General features: G+C 49.3%; 2 protein-coding genes across 2 annotated transcripts; one reads left to right on the top strand and one right to left on the bottom strand.

Annotated features, from left to right (window-relative positions):
* Positions 1–5,615: 5,615 nt before the first annotated feature.
* On the bottom strand, positions 5,616–11,365 carry LOC146179118 (uncharacterized). Its single transcript, XM_084578800.1, has one exon. It carries the CDS (start codon positions 11,354–11,356, stop codon positions 5,774–5,776), a length of 5,583 nt encoding a protein of 1,860 aa, XP_084434926.1. The 5' UTR covers positions 11,357–11,365; the 3' UTR covers positions 5,616–5,773.
* A 7,711-nt stretch (positions 11,366–19,076) lies between these two features.
* Positions 19,077–19,532, top strand: LOC146179117 (N-acetyllactosaminide beta-1,3-N-acetylglucosaminyltransferase 3-like). Its single transcript, XM_084580114.1, has one exon. The coding sequence runs from the start codon at positions 19,077–19,079 to the stop codon at positions 19,530–19,532; it is 456 nt and encodes a 151-aa protein (XP_084436240.1).
* Positions 19,533–20,183: the final 651 nt, after the last annotated feature.

The raw sequence follows: 20,183 nt of genomic DNA, 5'->3' as shown, positions 1-20,183 counted from the left end.
AAGAAACAGAGTGTGGAATTATACCAAAAGTGGAAAATGCAGATTAGGAAGGAAGATTTCTTTGATAACTCGAGAGGCAGTGCCCTACTTTTTGAAGCTAGATCAGGGTGCCTTAGAACACGCAGCTACAAAAAAAAAATTTAACAATGGAGATGACGCATGTGCTGTATGTGGTAACTCCAGTGAAACAATTGACCATATTATACTCAACTGTAATGGTATCCACCCGGAAGTTGATGCAGGCGCAGTAGCTGTTCCTGAAGCTCTGGGGTTTAGGGATACCAGTGGCAGGGTAAATAAACCGGCGGTGGAAACTAGCAAAAAACGACTGGAAGATTGGTGGCTTTTAAAAGCAGAGAAGTGAGATAATGTTAGTAATGTAGAAACAAAAAATTTAAGAAAAAGAATGGTGGTTTAGTTAACCAATCTAAATCAATAATTAAGGTATAGGGAGAAAAATGAGCATGATAGCTACTGCTACCACCCCGTTTCAAAGGGGACGCTCCTATATTCCATCCATCCATCCCACAACACCCCCCTTTCTTGAAAGGTTTGATCTCACAGGTCCAGGCATTCTGGTCGCTCATAAACACGTTCACTTCTTGTGGTGCTCGTGTCCTGCAGCGGTTGCAGGTGTTTTGCTGTACGTCTTGCTTGTCCTCTGTCGGTTTGAACAAAGTAGGACCTTGGTTCTGGTGTTGGCTGTGTTACCACGCCGTGTGATGCACCTCCAGCGAGGATGCGCACCGCTGTGCCTGGTGGTAAGCGCTCTCTGCTCCGTACCTTGTGCCGGGTGTCGTATGATCGTTTTGTACGAGCTCTATAGGCTTCATTATTTTGCCTGAATTCGCTTTCGTCCCACTTTGGGGCTAGCAGCTTCGAAGTGGTTCGTACTGTGGCGTTCAGACGACGACCCATTAAGAGTTCTCCTGGTGAAAACCCTTCCACACTTGGTGTCGCCCTGTAGGCAAGCAGCGCTTCGTGTATGTTGGAAGACTTCCTCAAAAGCTGCTTTGTTGTCTGCACAGCCCACTCAGCCATACCGTTGCTCTGCGGGTAGTAAGGGCTTGAGGTTGTGTGTGTGGCTCCCCAGTGATGCACTAGTTCTTTGAGCTCTGGAAGTGAACTGCGGCCCGTTATCTGTGCGTATTGTCCGTGGAACATCGTACCGTGCAAACATTGGCTCCAAGACTAGGACTATGTTTTTTGTAGCTGTCCTCGGCAGCTGTTCTAGCTCGAAAAATCAGGAGTAGTAGTCTGCTACTACAACATACTCTTTCCCCTCCAGCGTGAAGAGATCCATGCCGACTGTGTCCCAAGGGTGTGCTGGCAATGGGGTTAGAAGCAGGGGTTCTGTTTCTGGCTTTCTGTGGTCTCTGCAAGTTGGACACTTTTCCACGTAGTCTTCAATGTGCTTGCCTATGCCTGGTCACCATATGCATTCTCTTGCCCTCGCTCGGCACCTCGTTGTGCCCAAGTGGCCTGCATGCATGGAGTTTTTCCAGAACCTCTACTCTGATGTCTGGCGGGATGATTATTCTGTCGCCTTTGAATAGCAGACCATCAACGAGCGAAATCTCACTAGCCACCTCGACATACCTTTTCAGGTCAGGTGACAGCCCATGCACAGTTGGCCATGATGTAGTGCAGAAGGTAGCCACCCTGGAAAGTGTTTCGTCGGACTGGATGCTTGCCCAGATTCTGTCCAGCGTTTGGTTTGAAGCAGGGAGCTGTTCAAGTGCCAATTCTTCAAACTCGCGCACTGCACTCTCGAGAGTTCTTTCTTTGTCTGCTGGTTTCCCAGATGGCTTTCGGGACAGAAGGTCAGCTGTTTACAGCTTTTTGCCGGGAGTGTGGAACATGGTGCAGTCTTACTCCAAAATGCGCATCCTGAAACATTGAAGGCGAGGACTTAGTTCGTCAAGTCGTTTAGTCGTCAGCAGCGGTATTAACGGCTTGTGGTCCGTTTCCACGTGAAAGGTTGATCCCAGCAGGTATTTGCGGAAATGTTCGCAAGCCCATGTGATTGCCAGTGCCTCCTTTTCGATTTGGGCATATCTTTGTTCTGTATCCGTAAGGGAGCGTGATGCATATGCCACAGGTAGGAGCTTTTCGTGCGACTGCTGTAGAAGTACAGCCCCAAGACCGTATGAGGAAGCATCCACAGACACTGTGTGAGGCGACTGAGCATCATGGTGAGTGAGAATCGGCGTCCTGAAAGCTTGCTTGAGTTTGTCAAAACTCTGCTGCTGAGCTGGGCCCCAGTGCCAGCTGGCGTCTTGGTGGAGCAAGTCTGAGAGGCTTCGTGAAGTCTGCTAGCTCTGGAAGAAATTTTGCTAGGTGGTTTGCAGAGCCCAACAAAGACCTGACTTCTGACACATCACATGGTGGGTCGAGCTGGACTATGGCCCTGACCTTTTCCGGGTCGGCGCTGACTCCTGTTGAGTTTACGACGTGTCCTAAGAATGTTATATCTGTTTGTCAAAAGGAGCACTTGTCGATGTTGAGGGTAACACCTGCATCTTCCAGCTTCCTCAGCACCTCAGTAGGTTGGTGTCGTGTTCCTCAGTTGTCTTCCCTGAGACAATGATGTCATTTTGTAGACAACTCACACCATCTAGTCCTTCGAGGACACGGAGCATTTCTCGTTGGTAGAACTCTGGCGCTGTGGCGATTTCGAAGGGAAGCCTCAGGAACTGGAACCTGCCAACTGATGTGATGAAGGTTGTGTATTCGCGAGAGTCCTTGGACAGTGGCACCTGCCGGTACCCTCCGGCAGGTGCCACTGGCGGCTGGTGTCTAGGCGGCTGAAAACTGTTGCACCTGCTAATTTTGCAAGACACTCGTCCACCGTATGCATGGGCACACGTTCGCGTATTATTTGTTGGTTGAGTTGACCATAATCCACGCAGATGCGCAGCTCATTGTTCTTTTTTCGTGCGACCATTGGAAAACACAACTCGGTTGCTCGCTCGATCTTCTGGATGTCTCCTAAGTCTTCCATCCTTTCTAGTTCTTTCTTCACAAGTGGGAGCAGTGGAAGAGGCACGCGCCTAGGATAACTGACTGCGTATGGCTCAGCATTCTTTTTGGCTTTGATGTGGTACTCAGTCTTCATGACTCCAAGCCCAGACGGTAGCTTTGGGTATGACGCCAAGAAGTTGGGGACATCAGTTGATTGTGCGAGGGTTTCGTCTAGCTCAAGAGGGCGCTGTAGAATCCCAATTGATTCTATATTTGGTCGACTGAGCAGCGGTTCTTTTAATCCTTTAATGATGAAGACTGCTTCTTGGACTTCAGTGTTGCGCCAGGTGACTGTTGCATCGATGTAGCCAATAGTGGCTATCGCTGTCTGGCCTGGGCCTATCAACAGCTGTTGCGTTGACTTGATGGGTCCCATGACGGTTCTGTCGTTCGTGTGCGATTGCAGTCACATCTGCGCCGGTGTCAACCTTGAAGGTAAAAGGCAAGTTGTTCACGGTAGCAGTAATTCTCCACGGCGTGTTCACTCCCACTTTGATTTCGCCTAGATATAGCTCTCCCAGATCATTTGGTCGTTGTCGGATACTCGAGGTCTCGTCCTTCGGCTTAGACATGCAGACGCGGGCGTAGTGGCCTTATTTCTCACACTGGTTGCACGTCTTGTCTATCGCGAGACGCTGTGTCTTCGTGCGGTCACGCACACCACCACATCACTTGCAGCGTTCGTCTCCCGTCTTGTGTGTACGTTGAGGGCGCGACTTGAAAGGCATCTTCGCTTCGTTCCGGCGCATTTTGACGTTTGTCTGGCCGTGAACTTCTCTTATGTCGAGAGCTGGCTGTTCAATGGAGCGAATTTCCTTGTGTTGAAGTTTCACGCTCTCTGAATTGCGGGCAGCTGTGATTGCTTTTGCGAGAGTGAGTTCTGCGTCAAGCTGCAGGCTCTCGCTGAGTTTTACGTCTCTCAAGCCGACCACGAGCCTGTCCCGAATCAGTTCGTCTTTGAGAGTTCCATAATCGCATCTTTCGGCCATCTTGACCAGTTCAGTCGCAAATGCGTCGACGTTTTCATGCTGCTCTTGTTTCTGAGAGTAAATCGCGCTCTCTCATAGATGACATTCTTTCGAGGTAGGAAATGCTTTTCAAAAGCTCTCACCACGGCGGAGTATGATGCCATCTGTTCGTCTGTCAGTTTCGAAGCAGCGAGCACGTCCTCCGCTTCTTCGCCCATGGCGTAGAGTAATGTGTTGATTTGCGTCGTCTCGTCCTGTCCTGCCAGACCGGAGATGAGTCGATAGCGTTCCCACCTACGGTGCCATCGTGTCCAATCTTCTAGCTTGCGGAAATCGAGCTTTGTCGGCAGTTCCACGGCGAGCGGGTTTAACGTCATTCTCGGAGTGCCGCTCGCACGCTCTTCGTTCGCGCCGCGAGTGTCGGGCTGACGCTGCGGCCGCTTACGTTGGGCTCGCCGTCCTTCTGGGTGTCACGCTGCGTTGGTTATCCCGCCGCTGCCACCATGTGGTAGACGTAGCCAGTACAAGAAAAATGTTTATACATCAGGTAATGGCGCCCGTTTTCGCTCTGCTTGGCCCGGTCGCCCATGCCGGGGTCTCCCGGCGGTCCGCCTGGTTAGCTTGCCGCTTGGGGCGCTGTCGTCAGTGGCGCCCAGAACAGATATGAATTGCCTTATTTTATCAAAGCATTACGAACATGCATGCATGACCTAAGAGCAGCATATATGACTCGATATCTAAGGATGCAGGTTAGTTCGTCTTCTAAGAATTGCTGGCAGAGGTCTTGCCAACTTGGTGCCAACGTGATGTCTTGACGTCACACAAATATTTCGACCAATCAGAACCTGGTCACGTCACCTGGCAACTACCACCTGTCAGAGGCAGGGCCGTGAGGAAGACTGGGCAACAAACATCGGCGATTTGCTAAGAGTAGGGGTGTTAAGTGCTAAGGTCCGATAATATTCACAAGACAAATTGCCGCCACCGCCAGACGTAACCGTGCTCACGAGAACGTCACGCAGAAACTTATTCAGCTTGTTTAATCCGGCAAGTTACGCGCATTGTTATCGCAGCTGGATGCCATATAACGTTCTCGCTGGACGATCTTGTCAGCGATAATGGTCATGAGTAAGAGGTATTACATCTGCCATCTAGGAAAGAACTGACTTCCCAATCGCCGAGAAGCAGCAGCGCATTTAATGCCCCTCTCGGTTGTTACCATGGCGCGAGTGGAGGTGGAGGAGGGCATTGCGTGACACAAGTGGGAATGTTGCAGTGATTACACATGCAGTACTGCTCGATAACGCTCGCAAGTGCTCACATCTTTCATCTGCGGGAAGACAGCAGAGGAGACACGAAGGAGCAGTTAAAAACGGGATTTAGGCAGCCAAACGTTCAAACTTTGCAAGAAAAACCTTCTGTCATAGGTTTCGAAGTAATCTACGAAGAAGGCGCGTAAAATGCATCGTGGTATCAGACGCAGTGACGTAAAGCATGCTGTTTCCTCAGTTGATAAGTTCGTTTCGAGAAGCGAATATGAACTTCCCTGCGAGTGATGGTATCCGTTTCTGCGTGTGTACTAGAATAGAGAGAGATACAGAAAACACTGAACAGTAGCTTCGACAATTTGTTTAGAATTTTATTCCCAGAGATAAGTTCGTGAACAGCATAAAAAGAATCGCAGCATTCGAACAGAATTTGTACAGAAATAAAATTGTAGATAGTCAGGAGCAGTGGTACCCTGTGTTTCTACAGCTGCAACGTGAAAGCTGAAGCCAGCGTCACTCAAAGGTCACATCAACGCGTAGAGTACTGCACGGGATAAAGCCGGCCTTCAGAATATCGCTCAAAAGAAATTCATGAGTCAAGCACTCGGTATTAACTGCGCCACACGCAGGCTTGCAGAACGCAGAGGCTGCCGTTTTCTGACTGGTACAGAGCTGCATCCGAATATTCTTGGTGTATTTCCGCGGATGAACGATTTCGAGGAATATCTTCATGTCAAACGGCCAGGAACAAAAGTTGTCGTATCTGCCCGAGCAGAAAAGCAGCCCCAATTTGAAGAATATCGCGTCGCCTACTTGCCGGAACTGGCAAATCGTGCGGAACGTGTAGCCGTACAGGACGCCCCTGTTGCCATACATCAACGCCCGATCATGAAATTTTAAAAGAGTTTTCGCCCACAAAAAGTCGTTAAACATGTAGATGGCCTTACGAAACCGGTTCATTTCCTCTAGAGGTGCTCTCGAGAAACATGTGCTCGTGTCGGATGTCGAAACGGATTCCTTTCCAAATCCGGCGAGTTCTTCGCTTTCCTTAACACGGCTGTGGTGTGCAGCGACTGGTTGCGCTCCGTCACCTGTTTCATGAGCGCTAGGTTTCTGCGAGGTGGAGGAAGCTGCGTTGCTACTCGAAGCACATACGCTGAAGCTGGTGGTCGTGCCGTTTAGGTGGTCTCCTTGTTCGGCCTCTGCGCTGTTAACTGTTTGCAAGAGTGTCACGCTTACTTCGTGAGTGCGCTGTTCATCCGAGGTACTAGCTGCTGCGCTGTTTCCGGAGGCAATTCCGCTGCCGTTAGCTATCGCGTCATTTAGATGGCATCTTTTCTCGACCACAGTTTCCTTAAACGCTTGCAAGTGGGTCGCTTTCATTTCTTGAACGCCCTCTGTCCGCGACGTACCGGCAGCTGACACGGTTCGTGAAACATTCCCGGTGACACTAGCTGTCGCACCGTTTAGACTGGCTTCTTTCGCTGTATCGTTATACTTGGACGCGCTCAAATGGGCTATTTCTGTTTCTTGAATGCGCTGTCGCCCCAGGGTACCGGTACCGGTAGCTGCTTTGATTTCTGAAGCATACTCGCTGCCACTAGCCATCGTTTCATTTAGACGAGCTCCTTTCTCGGTCTCTTTTTTCTTGGACGCTTTCAAGTGGGTTGTATCCGTTTCTTGCATGTGCATTTTCTGCAAGGCGTCGGCAACGACTTCAATTCCAGAAGCATCCTCGCTGCCACTATCCATCGTTCCATTTAGAGTAGCTCCTTTCTCGGCCTCTTTTTTCTTCGACACTTTCAAATTGGTTGCATCTGTTTCTTGCATGGGCATTTTTTGCAAGGCGTCGGCAGCGACTTTGATTCCTGGAGCATCCTCGCTGCCACTAGCCATCATTCCATTTAGAGTAGCTCCTTTCTCGGCCTCTTTTTTCTTGGACGCTTTCAAATGGGTTGTATCTGTTTCTTCCATGGGCATTTTCTGCAAGGCTTCGACAGTGACTTTGGTTCCAGGAGCATCCTCGCTGCCACTAGCCATCGTTCCATTTAGAGTAGCTCCTTTTTCGGCCTCTTCTTTCTTGGACGTTTTCAAATTGGTTGCATCTGTTTCTTGCATGGACATTTTCTGCAAAGCGTCGGCAGCGACTTTGATTCCGGAAGCATTCTCGCTGCCACTAGCCATCGTTCCATTTAGAGTAGCTACTTTCTCCGCCTCTTTTTTCTTGGACGCTTTTAAATGGATTGCATCTGTTTCTTGCATGGACATTTTTTGCAAGGCGTCTGCAGCGACTTTGGTTCCTGGAGCATCCTCGCTGCCACTAGCCATCGTTCCATTTAGAGTCGCTCCCCTCTCGGCCTCTTTTTTCTTGGACGCTTTCAAATGAATTGCATCTGTTTCTTGCATGTGCAATGTCTGCAAGGCGTCGGCAGCGACTTTGATTGCGGAAGCATCCTCGCTGCTACTAGCCATCGTTCCATTTAGAGTAGCTCCTTTCTCGGCCTCTTTTTTCTTGGACGCTTTCAAATTGGTTGCATCTGTTTCTTGCATGGACATTTTCTGCAAAGCGTCGGCAGCGACTTTGGTTCCTGGAGCATCCTCGCTACCACTATCCATCGTTCCATTTAGAGTAGCTCCTTTCTCGGCCTCTTTTTTCTTCGACACTTTCAAATTGGTTGCATCTGTTTCTTGCATGGGCATTTTCTGCAAGGCTTCGACAGTGACTTTGGTTCCAGGAGCATCCTCGCTGCCACTAGCCATCGTTCCATTTAGAGTAGCTCCTTTCTCGGCCTCTTTTTTCTTGGACGCTTTCAAATTGGTTGCATCTGTTTCTTGCATGGACATTTTCTGCAAAGCGTCGGCAGTGACTTTGATTCCTGGAGCATCCTCGCTGCCACTAGCCATCGTTCCATTTAAAGTAGCTCCTTTCTCGGCCTCTTTTTTCTTGGACGCTTTCAAATTGGTTGCATCTGTTTCTTGCATGGACATTTTCTGCAAAGCGTCGGCAGTGACTTTGGTTCCTGGAGCATCCTCGCTGCCACTAGCCATCGTTCCATTTAGAGTAGCTCCTTTCTCGGCCTCTTTTTTCTTGGACGCTTTCAAATGGATTGCATCTGTTTCTTGCATGGACATTTTTTGCAAGGCGTCTGCAGCGACTTTGGTTCCTGGAGCATCCTCGCTGCCACTAGCCATCGTTCCATTTAGAATAGCTCCTTTCTTGGCCTCTTTTTTCTTGGATGCTTTCAAATGAATTGCATCTCTTTCTTGCATGTGCAATGTCTGCAAGGCGTCGGCAGCGACTTTGATTCCAGAAGCATCTTCGCTGCTACTAGCCATCGTTCCATTTAGAGTAGATCCTTTCTCGGCCTCTTTTTTCTTGGACGCTTTCAAGTGGGTTGTATCTGTTCCTTGCATGTGCATTTTCTGCAAAGCGTCGACAGCGACTTTGATTCCTGAAGCATCCCCGCTGCTAGCCGCCATGACGTTTTGGCGGGTTGCTTTATCGCTTTGTTTTTTCGTTAACGCTTTCAAATGCGTTATTTCTGGTTCTTGACTGCGCTCTTTCCGCAAGGTACCGGTTGCTGCAGCTTCGATCCCTGAATCATCGCTGTTACCGCTAGACCTCATGCAGTTTAGGTGGGCTTCTTTCTCGCTCTCTTCTTTCTTGAACGCTTGCAAGTGGTTTCTTTTTGTATCTTGAGCACTCTGCTTCTGCAAGGTACAGTAAACTGCTTTGATTCCTGATGCATCTTTTGGTCCACTAATCGTCCATCCATTTAGGCAGCTGGCTCCTTTCTCGGTCTCTTTTTCCTTGAGTGCTTTCAATTCGGTTAGTTTCCTTTCTTGGACACACTGTTTCTGCAAGGTACAGTCAACTGCTTTGATTCCTGATGCATCTTTTGGTCCACTAATCGTCCATCCATTTAGGCAGCTGGCTCCTTTCTCGGTCTCTTTTTCCTTGAGTGCTTTCAAATTGGTTAGTTTCCTTTCTTGAGCACGCTCTTTCTGCAAGGTCCCAGCAGCCGTTTTTATTTCTAAAGCCTCCCCTGCGCCATTAGACGCCGTGAAGTTTAGACGGGCTCCTTTCTCGGCCATGTTTCTCTTCAACGCTTGCGAATAGGTTAACGTAGTTTCGTTAACACGCTGTTTCTGCGAGATACCGACTGCTGCTGCGATTCTTGAAGCATCCACGGTGTCGTTAGCCGCCGCGCCATTTAGAAGGGCTCTTTCCTTGGTATTTTTCTTCAACACTTGCAGATTGGTTATTTTCGTTACGTGAATGCGCCGTTTCCGCGAAGAACCATCGGAAGCGTTGACTCCTAAAGCACCCTCGCAGCTGGTCCCAGTCAGGCCGTTCAGATTGTCTCCGTCCTCGCTCTCTGCTTCCTTTTTCTTCAAACCGTTCGATAAGCGCTTGGGACCTCTAGCAATGCCTGCATTAAATTCCTTCGTTGACATATGCTTGCTCACTACTTCAGGGATGTCTTCACCCACGAACACAGACGGAGCGAGGGTTGTATTCCTTGGAACTTGAACGGAAAAAGCCGCTAAAAACTCTGCCGGCTTTCTTTTTTCGCCTTGAATTTGAGGCTGAGCGGGTGGGAAACCTGCCGTCGCTGTTTCATAAAGCGATCCTTGCAGACTTTCGGCCGGATCAGATGACTTTTCAGCTGTTGCACTTTCCAGCGAGTTGATTGGTGCAAAAAACATTTGATCGTTAGTGACTGCCGTTGTGTCCACTTGTGGCGACGGCAAGACTCCATTTACCAAGGTCGATTTTGTGCTTCTGTCCGTGAACGTCGGGGCGTGGCGGTGAATCCCGCCCGAAGGTTTCCATGACGAACTATATCGTGAGGGGAAGATTGATGTCGTACTCGAAGGCACGGGCAGACGATGCGTCGACGGTGGTCGTTCCGGAGATTCAATGTTTCGATTTCTGGTGCCCTCATCCGCAGACTTTAAATCGAGAGGGATCGCTGAACTTCCTTCCTTCTTGCGCACTTCTTCGCTGCTGCACTGCGACGAAGCGGGAATGATTTCCGAAGCAGTCTCATCGTCCTCCCTTTTCGTGACTGTGGGGCAGCGCTGAGGACGCAATTCTGACGACTCCCATGACGAACTGTAGCGTGAAGGGAAGACGGCGGACGGAGCGGAAGACACAGGGCGGCACTGTATTGTCGTTTGTTGGTCGAGCGGCTTCGTTTCACGATATTCTGCGCTCTCATTAGCGCCGGTGTACCGAAAATTGGGCCCTGTCTCCGAAACAGTTTCCTCGCTTGCTCTACCGTAGACGGGGCGATGTTGTCTTACAAAAAGGTGCTGGAGGTTAGGGACGTTGACGACGCTGGCGCCGGCAGGTAACGACAACTCCGGATTCATGGGTGGAGTTATCACCTTGGAGCCTGCATCTGCACTATGGTCTTCTCGAAGCGCCGAATGGTCATGCTGGGATCGGTTTACAGCTCTTACAACCGACTCACATGAGCTTGTGTTGTTGGGTACCGAAGAGGCTAGAGAATCTGTCCGGGTTTCGCAGTTCCATGACACACTCTGATCACAAGCGTGGGAAGGGAGTCCTTGTTTTTCGTTCATCCAGTAGGACATGGAGTTATGGCGACATAGTTGATAATGCTCTTCCAGGTCGATCAGCCTTCCTGTAAAAACACATCCATTTGGCGCGTTGAGACAGCGTACCACGTAGTCGGCCAGGCCAGACTCGCCAAGAGGAAAACCGGCAGTCTTCTGTAGAAACAACTGATTTCCATCGAGCGGGCAAAGACCGTCGTACCTGGTGATACTGTCGCTGCACGTTTGGCAGAAGGCATGTCCGCATTGCGAAAAACTGATCCATTGGTAGAGCACGCCGCAAGATGCACAAACGTTACGGATGGGCCGAGGACCGACAAACTGGATTGTCTTCCCGTGCAGGAAGTCATCATACCCCTTCAACGTGATGCTGGTCACCCGGTTTCTGCCACTGACATCCATCTGCACTCGACGACATATGCAATGTGTATGCCCACCCCTTTTTCTTGCAGACCAGATATACACCCGTGCGGGAACGAAAACGATATCCAGGGTTATTAACAATCGCATGCCGTTTCATGTTTTATGATCAGTGCAAAATCTTCGCTTAATCTTAAAATGCTATCAATTGGCGGCAGTAGTTCACTGGCTTCTTTTTTTCTTTTTTCGTGAGACAGTCAAATCAGGTTAGCACCCTTGCTAGATACAACATATGCTTTTGATGATACTGCTGAATCCCGAAACGAATGTGTTTTCTGTCTCAATTTCATCAGCTGTGACATTTCATTGCGCATGTCTTTAGAGGTCAACAAAACCGCGGTTTGAATGGCTTCGCATTCTGGACATCTGTGTTTAATCTCATATTTAGTTTATAACAACTATGCACGAACAACTGAAATTTCTGGCCGCTTCTTGAGGTTACAAGCACTCGATGACAGATGCAATATGTAAGACCACCTCTTTATCTTGTAGACACGCTATACGCCCCTCTTGGAACAAAAACGATATCGATGAACAAACGCATGCCATTTCATTTTTATGGTCAGTGCAGGATCACTCTAATCTTCAAATTTTATCTTGGTAGCTTGGCACGATTCTTTTATTTCTTTGCTTCTTCATATTTTTTACACTGAATTCTGATTGATAAAAATTGTTTTTAAGAAGACAGGAAGCTTTGTCATGATTGCTCCTGAGCCTTTTACATTGTGGCTACATCCTCCTTTGTATGGCAATACTGGCACAGATGGCCACCCATCATGACGAAGGTAACGAAATGCTTCCTACACGGAATTCCTTATTGAGTTAACTTTCGACCAAACAGAAACAAACAACTCGGTGGCGATAACCACGATCGTGGTGGCCAGCCGTCAAAGAAGAAAATGCTCGCAGTCATCAGCCGCGCTCTATAAAAGGCGGGTGGAGAACTTTCAAGAAAAATCGCTGTAACTGTTAATTGCAGTCTTTAAGAACGTAGAAAGAATTGAGCGTATCTACGCCCCGGAGTGTGTTTAAATGGCCTTGGCGACATTGCCAAAACACTGCTCACTCTTATATTGCAAGACTTACCTTCGGTCATTTACAACCATACCAAGTTGTTCACTCCGCGGTGAACTATCCTTCTGCCACCGATGGTGCATCTACAACGTTAAAGTGCGGGAATTTAATAAATACGCAGATTATACGCGCGATTTCAGCGCACATTTAAGAGCCCTAGGTAGCCGAAATTGATCCAGAATCATCCACTTCAACCACTGTTCGCCTGTGTGAACACACTTTGTGAACTATGTGACCTTTACATCACGTACCGTTTTTCGTATCGTAATACTCACAACGCTTCCATCCACAGAACGCCAGAGAAAACAGAGAGCCGTGAAGCGCGCTGTCTGCATTAGGATCTTCGCGTTTAGGAAGGAGTCAGCGGAACGCGGCAGGTGAACTGTATGAAGCAGGCGAGCGCAACGCGACTGGAAGAGATATGTGCCAGCGATGAAGCATGCACCAGACGACACCTCAGTGCAGCTTTAAGGTGCAGACAACGCGATTCCTGAAGCATACCCGGTGTCGATGACCGCCGCTCCATGTAGAGGGACGTCTTCCTTGGTTTCTTTCTTCGGCACTTGTAAATTCGTCATTTTCGTTCCTTGAATGCACCGTTTCCGCGAAGTGCCATCAGCAGCGTTGATTCCTGAAGCACCCCTGCCGCTGTTTGAAGTCGAGCCATTTGAGGATATCCCTCCACGATCTCTGCTTTCTTTTTCTTCAGACCGTTCGATAAGCGCTTGGAACCTCTAGCAAGGCATAAATATTTGGCCACTCATTTCAGCCTTCGTTGACAAAGGCTTGTTGACTACTTCGGGGATGTCTTCGTCCACGGACAGAGACAGATCGAGGGTTCGATTCCTAGGAACGTGAACGAAGACGGCCGCTAAAGACGTCGCCTGCTCTTTGATTTCGCCTGGCGTCGGAACCTGAGCGGGCAGCCTGCCGTTGCTGTTTCATAAAGCACACTCCAATAGCTGAACTTGAGTGTTTGGCCGCTCTTCCACCGCTCTCTACCATATAGTTTCCGAGTCACAGACACGTCATCGAATACGGCCAGAGAACACTGTCCAAGGGCGTCGCCTGCTGGCCTGGGATCAACAGTGCAACGACAACACACCGGTCCTAGATGCATCTCCTCCCCCCCCCCCCTTCCTGGGGAGATGCCAGTGGTCACACGCCTCTATCGCCAACCTATACACCGCGATTTTGTCATTCCCCGGGAGCTCCTCGTTGCCCATCACCCACAAGAGCTATCCCCTGATATCACGGACTTATACACTGACGCTTCAATTACTAGCGAATTTGCATATATAGGCTGCATATGCGAGGACAACTTTTTCCTCTAAGGCGCTCATGCCTGCCACCTACCTCAAGGTACCCCTCTTTATGCTGAACTATCAATTTGGGGAGCCTTGTCAGGAGTGCCTTGCACCGGAACCGATTCAGTGCCTATTCTTACTGATTCATATGAAGCCTACAAGGAGATCTATACTCCGGGTTCGCAAGATTAAATTGCTACGGCCATACAGCGCCTCCTTAGATGCCACCAACTCTCAACCATAACAGACGCGTCATTCATTGGACGCCAGGTCACACGGATGAATCGGGGGGCAATGCGGCGGCACACGCCGCGGCTGCCTTGGCGGGTGGGATGTCCAAATTTACTTCCCCACCCCCCTTGCTTCATCCTTACTCAACCTTAGGCGGGCAACACACCCCTTCTTTTACCCTTATGCACTATACACGGACCATCTCCGTAGCCTCAGTCAGCATCGCATGCAGGTGGCCACAACCCACCTTTTATGCGTAAAACCCATCTCACCCGAAGTAAGAAGTCTTCTTGAATAAGCTCATCGCCCATGCGGCTTACACGCCACATATTATGGCCCACTGGCGTCAGTATTCCGTGCCCCCATTGTACTACTCTAACGCGCGGCGGCATATCTCATCTACTCTGGGATTGTCCTGCTTTTTCTACTCGACGCTCCGAGGCCCAACCCTACCGCCTGAACTCCCTTCTAGGAATTGGCGCTAAGACACAAATGATATTTACCAAGTATGGCGCCCTTAGTGGCCTTGTCCGAGCAATGTGATTGAAGTGACGACCTTTGCAAACACTGGAGATAATGCCTACTCCCCGTTACCCCCATCCATGGCAATGAGCCTTCCCATTCAATAAAAGACTTCCAACTCAACTGAGTTAAACCGTCTGTATTTTTCCTTGTAAATTGTAAATTGATTTATAAGAGAGGAAGGACCCAGTATATGTTATACTTGAGGGAATGGAGGAAGGTGGCAGTGAAAACGAAAAGATTGAGAGAAGCCTTGTAGTGAAAAGCTGCGGAGTAATTTCGGCCTCCTGGGGACCTTTAACGTGCGCTGACATTGCACAACACATGTATGCCTGTCACGTTGTTGTTGCGACTGAAGGAAGAAGGAAAAGAAAAAATTTGGAGGACGCTTAAGCTTCGCCTTCAAGAGTGGAACGCGATAGCGTTTTTGCACCTCGTTCGCACCGCCCAGCGCTACCGGCACTGGTAAACGGCGCCGATTCCATCACACGCGTCTCAAGAGCGAGCGCGCAAGGCCCTGCAATACAACACCCGTCGACCTGCCAAGGAGTGTAAGACAATGCGCTACGGCGCAGCAATCACTGATGAGGCGCCCTGCGTCGGACTTTGCACTCACGAATCACGCGGTGAGCGCCGAGCAACGCAGTATTCGGCGCGGCAACGAAACGTGCGCCTGAGCAAGCGGAACGAACCAAAGAACTCGGTGTCTCGGAGGGAGAAAGCCGGGCAGCGACGCGCCATGAAGGCGGACACGATCATGGAGCTGACGCGCTGACGCCTTGATGGGATCGTCCTCTATCTCGCTTGGGAGCACCACGCAGAAGCATGATTCCTCGGAAGCAGCTCGGCACACATCGCAGGGTACGCTTTCCCAGCAGAAGCGCTACGGCGCAGCGATCACGTCAGAGGCGTCCGGCATCAGACGCTGCACCTAGCTATCGCGCTGTGAGCGGAAAGAGGAGCCGCGTCGCCTAAACACCACTGTTCGAGTGACGCACGCTGGATGTTGGAAGGGGAGAGAGCGAGAAAACTTATTAGGGTATTGGGGCATCCTCGCACCGGTACCCGCGCGGCCCGAAGGGGAAATGCGGGTGAGCGAAGATAGTGATCTAAAGAAAGGAAAGACGCTTGATTCTACAACCCGTGAGGGTGCACGGCGAAACGTCAGGGGCGAGTGGCGCGCCACGTGTCGGAGCAGCGCCGCACATTGCAAGGAGGGGTTCTGTCTTTGCCGCAAGATGGCTCTGCATGTGCGCAGAGCGCAGAAGAAATGTAGCGGAAACGTACTTCGCTACTCGTGTAACTGCGACTTCTGTAAGTAACATGCTCATAATTACCGATATACACCGCAGTATAACGTTCTACGGCACGTTTCTAAGGCAACACCGCATTCACTAGAAGCGCTTTTGTACCGCTTTCAAGCATCGAACTTGTGGCTGAGTGATCCAGGCTTCACTCAGCCACGAGTTCGATGCTTGAAACCGGTACAAAAGCGCTTCTAGTGAATGCACTGTTTTGCGCGCGTTTTATGCACTGTATTTCTGATTTCACTTTCAAATGTCAAAGCCGGCAATAAAGAAAGGAAAAAAAACTCGTGGCTGAGTGGTAGCGTCTCAATAATTGGTTCACAGAAAGGGAAAGGCGCAGTATCTGTCACACTTGCTATGTGGACACCTTAGCGTCTCCGGCTCACACTCCGGAGACCCTGGTTCGATTCCCACCCAGCCCATCTTGGAAGTTGCTTTTTATTTATGAAGTGCATGCCGGGATTTATAGCTCACGGCCAACGCCGCCGACGCCGACGACACCGGCTTTTCTGCGACACGAGCTCCTTAACGCTATCGCGTTAAAATCACGAGCCTGCTACTGGTTCTGTGGCTGAGCCACCTTGGCTGTCTCGGACAGAAGAGAAAATAGAGGAGAAAGAAAAAATTGGCGACGATTACGGAACTTTCTAATGCAAACTTTGAGCGCAGCTGTTGAGCTGTATCAGCTTTTCGATAGATTGAGGCTAAGAATTTGAGCAAGACATGTATGTACAACTACAGACAACTAACTGGTTACGAGGAGGGACAACGGCGACGACAACGCGAAAAACAGAAACGGGCGCCGCCGTGGTCGGGTTCGAACCCGGAGTTCTCGGGTTCGAACCCGACCACGGCGGCTGCGTTTCGATGGAGGTGAAACGAAGTGGCGTCCGTGTGCTGTGCGATGTCAGCGCACGTTAAAGATCCCCAGATGGTTCAAATTACTCCGCAGCCCTCCACTACGGCACCCCTTTCTCTCTATCCACTTTCACTCCCACCTTCATCCCCTCCCTTAGGCGCGGTTCAGGTGTCCACAGAGCAAGTGTGACAGATACTGCGCCTTTCCCTTCCTATGAACCAACCAACCAACCAAAGAGCTTAATGCTTAAACGATACCATTCGAGACATTTTTTGAAACTCGAAGGTTTTTTTTTTTCGTGGTGAACTAGCTGTACCAAACTACATCAAAATATAATGCTTTTATCTATGAGTGTGTGAATTCTCGATTACTGCGCATGATACCTTGCAGTTCGGAGTGGGCGCTCGCATTAATCATGAATTATCTTTGCAGTGTGTACCATATGTGGTCATGTCTTCCACATGAGCTCTGAAGCGTGCCCTTCATAATTGGTTCACAGGAATGGAAAGGCGCCGTATCTGTCACACGTGTTTCTGCGGACACCCGAATCGCGCCGTAAGGGAAGGAAGGAAGGTGGGAGTGAAAGTGGAGCTGGTAACGAGAGACAACGCCGACGGTGACGCGAAACCCAGGAACAGACGCCAAAGAGGTGTGCTGTAAAAAAGCGGGAGAGAAAGACGCGCGTTGGGGGCAACAGCCGTCATCCACCGCCTAAATGGTAGCGGGTGTAATGACGGCCTACAACAGTTAAAATAGTGGCAGGCTAGCCCCTAACGCAAGCGACAGATTGATTGATTGATTGATTGATTGATTGATTGATTGATTGATTGATTGATTGATTGATTGATTGATTGATTGATTGATTGATTGATTGATTGAATATTGATTGAGTAGGCTCATGGCCATGGATGGGGACAATGACCTACCAGACACAGCCCCGTAGGGCCAGGAGCAGCCACCCCTCGACTCCCCTTCCGAGGTTTTCGGGAAAAGAAAGCGCAGAACTCTTGGGTGGACACCACATAATCGTGGGCACCCTCACTAAATTAGGTCAGCTTCACATGGTAAAATTTAGCGCTCCGCGAAAACCGGGTCTACCTAGCTTTCGCTTGAATTGTAAATTGGTTTATAAGAAAGAAAAGCCGCAGTATCATTTAAGGTCACCTGAAAATATCACACACATAAAGCGCGGCTCTACTTAGCGTAGCAAGTTTCTCTTAAATTTTTTCACCACCGCATCTTTTTCCCTTGCACTCCTGCCTTCCCTTAAATGACGGCGTGGTGCAGGTGTCCACTCACTCATAAGTATATGTAGTGTGTCTTTCCTTCACGTGCTAAGCGCTGCTGCTATGCGAAGGGCTCTTGCTGTTGTCATGGTGACCGCTGATTGTTTACAGTTCGCGGAATTTCTAGGTCTTGAATAATGCTAGCAATGGAGCATAACACTCTAAATGCGAGCATTCCGCTATTCCTTCAGTTTCTTGTCACTCATGTACCTTGGGTGGTAACAAAAACACGCCAGAGTTGAGGGCAGCTTAACACGAGAGAAACACGAGAGAAACTGACATAGGAGGAGACGCGGGATGAACGGCTGTCGTGTGCATACGTATTTTTATGCTCTGTTTCTCTCGCGCTTCACCCCTTACTGAACCTTTCTTACCAACGGGCCAAATAACTTCCACTTAGCTCAAGAGCGATTCATTATGGTATTAGTGGGTACCTTGTGTTTTTAGCACCCAGATCAACTTTGCACCCGTTTGATTTTATCGCTGTTGTAAGTCAGGTGGACAGTTTTCTCCACTTAGCTTAAACCATTTTTATCAGGCTTGTATCCCTAAATCCTTCACCGGACCGCTTGGATCGTATCGGGTAATATGAGTTCATGGTCATAAAGGCTGAAAGCATTATCAGAGAAGGTGTATCCAAGTATTAACTTTAGAGGAGGCACAAAAGAAAAGGTTTGCGGAATAAACTATGAAAAAGATGAAATAATACTGATAAAGACGACAAAATTATATCTTGTCAGATAGGTACACTTTGTTCACTTTAGTTTATAAAGCAAATCAGCTACATCTGAAATTGTTTTCTTTTTATTTGCTGTTTTATTTATTTTAGACCGGTCGCTTATGTTGCATTTTATTGACTGCATTCGTCTAAATAAGCTTTGAATTTCATATCACTGGCAATTAAATTGGTCCTTGTTTTGCCGCTTTCGCAACGGAATTTCACAAGGCAAATTTATCTCATGCGACATGCCTGCCGCCACGCAAAAAAAAAAAAAAAAGAAGAAGAAGAAGAAGAGGACGTCAGCGGCATCGAACACCGTCAGTCAGGGCTGCTCTTCGGTTTTGTGAAAGATGGAGCTGAGACTAGGACGTTTACAAAGCCTAAAAGCTATGCTCTACACCGCCGTTATAGTCTGTATCCCGCTAAACGTTCTCGTGTGGAAATTCTCGTGGGGGATAAGGTTTCATGCGCACAAAGGGCGACAGCCTTCACCATCTCCAGGTATGATCGTTCGGAACCCGACAGCTGAGATCTTCGCAATACGTCACAACTCGTACGAGCCCCGCCTGTCGCACCGCGGAGGCTGGGCGGTGGCCCAGCGTTGTCGGTGGCCGTTGGACGTGCTCGTCTTCGTACACTGCAGTGCAGCAAAGTGGCAACGCCGGGCGGCGCTGCGGGATACGTTGTTCGAAGAGGCCGCCGTACAGCGTTTCAACTGGACCGGAGTTTTCTTTTCGGGACGGCGCTCGAACGACAGCGACCTTGACGCTTGGCTGGACCTGGAGGCGGACCTCACGGGTGACCTGGTCGTGTTCCCTATTGAAGATGGCGTCTTCAACATAACGCCCAAGTTAGTGGGAGGAATGCGCTGGGTAGCCGACCATTGTCCCACTGTCAAGAACGTCATAAAGATCGACGACGACGTCATGATCGAGCCGTTCTCGGTAAAGTACTATTAATGTTACCCGCAGTAGCAATGGCATGGAATATTCGCGCCAGTCTGGTTGATTATCATCGGCATTTCAGATTCTGATATGAAGGTCGCGGCTACTAGCAGCGTCATGGCAGTTATGTGACGGTGAAAGCAATAACAGGGCCATTTTTAACCCATCGGAGCTACACTAGTGTAGCAAAACACTAGGGCCATTTGTTTAACCTACACCAGCTACACCAGTGTAGGAAATCTCCTATACCTACAATGGAGTTTTGCGGCACTGGTGTAGGTGGTGTAGGTTAAACAAATGGCCCTACTATTGGAAGGATTTGAGTTTTGCTATGCTGGTGTAGGTGGTGTAGGTTAAAAAAATAGCCCTAACGAAACACGTCAGTGCACGATTTCAGCGCCAAAACCATAGGCGGCCACCTTGGGCTTATGCATTGTATCGATTGATATACTCTGACGCACAGTTATTAATGCGAAAACCTTACTTGACTATGTTCGCGGTTTCGCGTCAGAAGGAAATGGACGCAAAACGTGTCCGCAGGCCTTGTGTCGCTCAGTGAAGAGTCAGGAGTAAAATAATGATGATATGAGGTTGTTGTTGTGGCTGTAGGAAGATAGAAAAGAAAATGCTCGGGCCTGCTACTGGTTCTGTAGCTGAGCCACCTCC

This window comes from Amblyomma maculatum, chromosome 9, assembly GCF_055883805.1.
Source record: "Amblyomma maculatum isolate TAMU_Amacu chromosome 9, ASM5588380v1, whole genome shotgun sequence".
NCBI classification, from domain to species: domain Eukaryota; kingdom Metazoa; phylum Arthropoda; class Arachnida; order Ixodida; family Ixodidae; genus Amblyomma; species Amblyomma maculatum.
This window is presented reverse-complemented; position numbering and strand designations above follow the sequence as displayed.